This window comes from Tupaia chinensis, unplaced genomic scaffold (assembly GCF_000334495.1).
Source record: "Tupaia chinensis unplaced genomic scaffold, TupChi_1.0 Scaffold000118_1, whole genome shotgun sequence".
Taxonomy (NCBI): Eukaryota; Metazoa; Chordata; class Mammalia; order Scandentia; family Tupaiidae; genus Tupaia; species Tupaia belangeri.
In genome coordinates this window covers 1,507,134-1,512,777 of record NW_006159584.1, presented here as the reverse complement: position 1 = coordinate 1,512,777, position 5,644 = coordinate 1,507,134, and the positions used below count along the sequence as shown (strand labels likewise).

The window sequence follows — 5,644 nt, the reverse complement described above, 5'->3', positions numbered from 1 at the left end:
TTTTCCCTTTGGTCCCCTCCCCCCCCTTTGTTGTTTTTTTTTTTTTTTTTTTTTTTTTTATTTTCCCAACATATACCCAGAAGTAGGTTTGCTAGAGAATATAGTAATTATGTATTTAACTTTTTGAAAAACTGCCAAGTGTTTTCCACAGCGATTGAACTATTTTATATTTCCACCTGTAATGTATGAGGGGGCTAATTTTTTCCCATCTTAACCAACATTTGTTATTTTCCAATTTTTGATGTTGTCTTTTTTTGATTATTTGTTTTAAGTGATAACTCTCAGAGTGAATCTGAAATGTCACTTCACTGTGGCTTTCATTTGAATTTTTCTCATGATTAATAATTCTGACTATCTTTTTTTTCTTTAAATTTTTGCTATAGGGCGTATACACTCCCCAGAGACAAAGAGAGAGAGAGAGAGAGGGAGGAAGAGAGAAAGCACGCCCTCTCTTCCCAGCTCTGTTCCCCCAAATAAAGCATTGTCGTTCTGCAATCCCTCTCTTCATTCTCCATTCTGTCAGGATTCTGGGCATTCTTGCCACTAGAGTTGGGACTTAAACCTCATTTGGCTATATGAAATCCATCTCCTTTAACCATTAGCCAATAGGGCCAGCCCAATACTTAAGTATTTTTAATATATGAACTTATATGGTTTATTACATCCCTAAATGCAACCCAGTGTATTTTGGTATGATAGTGTCCATCCAGGAAGAAGAGAAGACTTTGGTATTATGTATTTCTGGGATTCCATGAAAGGCTGTTCCTGTGTACCCATTAACTCATCTTTCAGCTATGAATACCTCTTCTTCCTCTCTTTCCCATCTACCAAATATCTCATTCCATTGCTTACAACATTGTGTCCACAAGGTAGACATCATCCTTAGCAAAGGACTATTTTCATTATAATCTTCAATCAGAAAAAACAAACAGGTGTTTATATATAAAATATGGCACTCAATAGCACTACTGAGTACCTTTTTAGTTTTATAGCCTACTGTGAGGAAGAATATAGGAATATAAAGAACTTAAGCTGAGAGAGAGAGAGGAAAAAAAAAGAAAAAAAAAACTCAATATGCTGTGACTAGATTTTCAGAGTTCCTCTTTCTTAAGTTACTTATGAATAAGTCTCAGAGGCAATCAATGTCTTACTTTTCTCTTTGAATGTCATTTTAGAATGAGATTATCTGAGCCATCTGTACTACAGGAAGTTGATCCAAACCTGGTTGTTTTGCACATACTCTGGGAATTTGCTTTCAGTTATTTTGACAAACCATTAAAAAATTTTACAAGAAGCAAAGTCAGTTTTTCATAGTCACACCATATGTTTAGAACTGTTTTTAAATCCATATAAGCAACAACAAGACAAATGGAGTAACTATGATTTTGATTCATGGGTTTTGACTCTTTATACTCAACTACCATATGTGGTATGAATTGTTTAAATTCCACTATTACAAGAATATCACTGACATCATAATGAAAGCTTTTTATCAATCAGACACAAATTACGTTTTTATACTTGATAAATATTTTAAAGATTTATTATTAAGATAAACTATCTGCTACAATAAATGCTTGTGAGGACTTAATTAAAATGTCATGTATGGTGTTGAATTGGTAAAACCTAAGAAATAAATGGCATTTTTTTTAGAGAGCAATATAAATAACCAAACTGTAATAAAACAAATTATATTGGGAAATAAAATTTTAAATATTTAAAAGTTTTCATTCTGAACAGTAAGAAAGTAAGTAGTAAAATGTTCTAATTATAAAAATTGCCTAACTGCTATTCATCTCTCTTTATACATAAGTTAAATTAGAACTATCTAAATTTCTTTCTTTTTTTTTTTTTTTTTGGAGTGGTTTTTGCTCTAGGGCACATGCGCTCTCCCAAAAGAAAGAGAGACAGAGAGACAGAAAGCGAGAAATCACCCCTCAGGGGGGATGGCCATGCCACAATCCCTTCTCCTCCATCATCTTCTCGGGGTTGTGGGCACACATGTACACATGCCCAGCATGAGTTTAAGCCACCGGGTCTGGGGCTCGAACTGTGGTCGACTACATGGGAGTTCAGCGACATAGCCATTACACTAACTGCTGGTCCCAGAATTATCTAAATTTCAAAAGAATAACAAAATGATAAGTATAAGTGTATCCCCAAGTTTTGCATTATAAGCTATAAGGGAGGGAATGCTAATAAAATTATATACTTTGTAAAATGAATGTATATATACAGCCTGATTTCTCTTTTGAAAACAATTATACATTTAAATATAGTTGTAAAAAGGAACAGGAATAAATAGCAGAAAAAGTAATTATAATATGTTTTTTTAATTTAATCTTTGTTTTTCTTGATCAGAGGACAGGTGTACTTATGAGAGAGCGCGCCACCCAGTGGGAGCAGGGTCATGTTGCAGTCCCTTTTCCTCCATTTCTTTCTTTTTTTTTTACTTTTAAAAAATTTATTAATTTGCATTTAAAATGAACTGCTGACAAAAATTCACTGGAAATAATTTGAACAAGTGAGAAAATACAGTCAGTGCTACTGACATGCCAGCAAAATAATTCCAGCGCATAGGTTTATTTGACAGAACCAAGTATGTTAGATGCTGTCATGCATGTGAACACTGACTGCTCCTTACTTTTCTAAACACGCAGTAGTATAATTAACAGTATTCAGGAAGGAACAGAAGCAATTGAATACTGTTAATTTCCTCCATTTCTTCATCCAGTATTCATTCTGAACACATTTTCACTCACACCCAGCATGTTCTTCAAGCCACTGGGGCCTGGATTGGCACCATAGTTGGTCATGTGGGAAGCCAATGTCCTATGCATTGCATTTAAACATTGCACTATGGGCCTGGACCGATATAATACCTATCATAAAAAAGAAGTTCTCTGCATTTTCCAATTTTCTGAAAGAAGCCTCTATTATTTTGAAAGAAGAATGAACACAAAATGAATGTTTATCCATATGGTTTCTTAGAGATGGAATTTAGACATTCTGCATTTTCTATAATGGACATGTATGTAGCAATGAATAGGAAAGTGATTTAGATTAGTTATTAGAAACAATTTGTTGTTTGAAAGAATTGTGAGACAGCAAAGACAATGGAGTCTTGATTTTAAGCAATGGTAAGCATGATAGATATCTTTCTTCCTGGAGTGAATTAATCATAGTTTTTGTTTTTGTTATTTCTTAGAGGCCAGAGAATCAACTCAGTTATCTCATTCAGTTTTGTAATTTTTCATTATTGCTATGACCCTCGACAGCTTTAAAAGCCTTTGTTCAATTTTCAGTATGAATCGTTGTACATTGAATATATCTTAAATACTGTGATTGTTGAGGGAAAAAAACTAACAAAAATAGTTCACTGTAGTGAGAAGACTGTCTTGTTTCTTTTTTCTGTCACTAGTACTGGGATTCTCACCTTAGGGAAAGCACTGGACAGAGAAAGCACGGATCGCTACATTTTGATCATCACAGCTTCAGATGGCCGGCCAGATGGGGTGAGTATGCTCCTTGAGAGAGTGCTTCAAAGATATAATAGTATTAAAGGAACTTAGAGAGTCTATTTTTTCATTTTATTTTATTTAAAGTTCTTTTATACATTCAATCACATCATTTAGTTTGCAAAGTTTGCATTTCTCCCCAGTCCAGTTGATAATACTATAAAGTTATGTTCAACAGATAATACCCCATTTTTTTTGTCTCATGAATGCTTTGCCTCTCCATTTTTCTCCTTAATGTTCTTCCTCAGACTGTATTCCGTCACCCACACTCTTCCAGCATTATATCTGGTATTCACAACCATTTACTTCAAGAGTCTTGTAGCTCTCTACTCCAAAAACTTGTATTACGGTCATAAATTAATCTTTTTCACCTGGAACACCTTTGTATAATTACTAGAAGTGCTCTTTTTTCCCGTGAGCCATCCTAATAGATGCACTTACACTCTAAACCTATTATGGTGTTGCAACCTTTGATTCAGAAGAGATACTTGTGATCAGCGTTTCTTACCCAACTTAAGTGGAGGGTGAAACCTACTTTATTCCAACAACTATTCCATCCTATCATTGGCACGTCAGTATGAAATGTGTTTTGGCAGTTTTTATTATGTTGGAACCAGTTTCTCTTAGTGTCACTTTTATGGAGAAAAAGGTGGGGGGTGAATTTTGTGGATAAATAAATATCTTAAGCTCTTAAGAAAGGGATTTAATGGATTCTACAGGTATTTGTAAATAGCATTCAGAATATTGAGGAATCCTCAATAATGTAAATGGCTTAAATGGTTACATACTTCTAGAGAATATAAATTCTATTTCTCTGGACCTAAAACCAAAATAAATTGTTGAGTCATTATGAAATATTTTTAAATCATTTATACATTATTCAAACCATCCTATTGCCAACTATCACTGATTTCTAAGCATTATAATATTTTAATCGTTGACATTTTTTTCACCATTTCTATGTATGAGTTAGGGATATTTTTTCTTTTTTTTCTTTTTGTTTAAATTTAAATTTATTTATTTACATTCATTCACTATACATCCATCATTACAGCATAGAAAATGAGACTTCCCATTCAGAATACACTGTATATTGGCTCGGTCAAGCACATCAACATACGTGCTATCGTCAATAAATAATTTTCTGTTTCTTGTTTCCTGTATATTTTGCTTTTTTTGCCATCCTTGATTCCCTATCTCTCACCCTCTGCCATGACCCACCCTCCTCCCACACTTTCTCGGTTATCCATGGTTGCTTTCTATGCCTTTCCCCCCACTTTATTGATTTGCTAATGAACTTAATTAATCCAAATATTTCCAATAGCAAGTGCAGCTGATATATACTTATTCATGAACACAAGTCTGACTTTAGGCATAAACCTCAGTGAGTAGAATGAGAATACTATAAAGTAGCACCTAGCTGGGGCTATTTACCTTACTGCAGTCATCAAATATATATTTTTTCCCTGAAACTTTTTTTTAATGAATTAATGTACTTTTATCCCGTAATCATCATCAAAGCATACAAAAAGTACTTTCCCATTCAGAAAATACGGCATAATGGCTTAATCATGTATGTTATCATTAATAACTTTTTATTTCTGGTTTCACATATGTATGTGTATTTATATTTACCCCTATGTCTGACCCTCTGACCTTTCCCACCCTCTTTTCACATTATCTCTGGTGTCTATAGTTGCATTCCATTTCTTCACCCCCAATTTTTATTGATCACACAATTTCTTAAATAATCTAACTACTTTCAATAGCAAGTTCAGCTGGTAATTTCAAGAAAAGCAGTTTTGAATTGGGAAGGAAATTTGCTTAAAATTTAAAGCCTGGAAATAGGTTAGTATTCTGTTCAAATAGTAGGTACATGAACCTATTGACAAGTTCAAGACAAGACAAAAACTCTTAAAACTGGACAACAAAGCCTAGAAGAAAAGCAGCAATATTTTAGTAAAAAGTCGTAGAATGCTATTTCACCAGCTCAGTCTCATGTACTTAGTCTATCTTGTGTTGTGGTTCAATCTTCTCGATTGAATTCTGGGATATAATAATGAACTCCAGAATTGTCCCTATGATTAAGTTGGTCATTTTCTTAGTTTTTGAACTCTTATTTCTGT

At 33.7% G+C, this 5,644-nt stretch overlaps 1 protein-coding gene across 11 annotated transcripts in view; it reads left to right on the top strand.

The window, feature by feature from the left end:
• The window catches only part of PCDH15 (protocadherin related 15), a 781,066-nt gene that overhangs the window by 511,072 nt on the left and 264,350 nt on the right, over positions 1 to 5,644 (top strand). For all 11 annotated transcript variants that reach the window (XM_027770259.1, XM_006144390.1, XM_006144387.1 and 8 more), the window contains one exon: positions 3,422 to 3,515. In XM_027770259.1, coding sequence (XP_027626060.1) covers positions 3,422 to 3,515 — 94 coding nt within the window. The remainder of the gene's footprint in view (positions 1 to 3,421; positions 3,516 to 5,644) is intronic.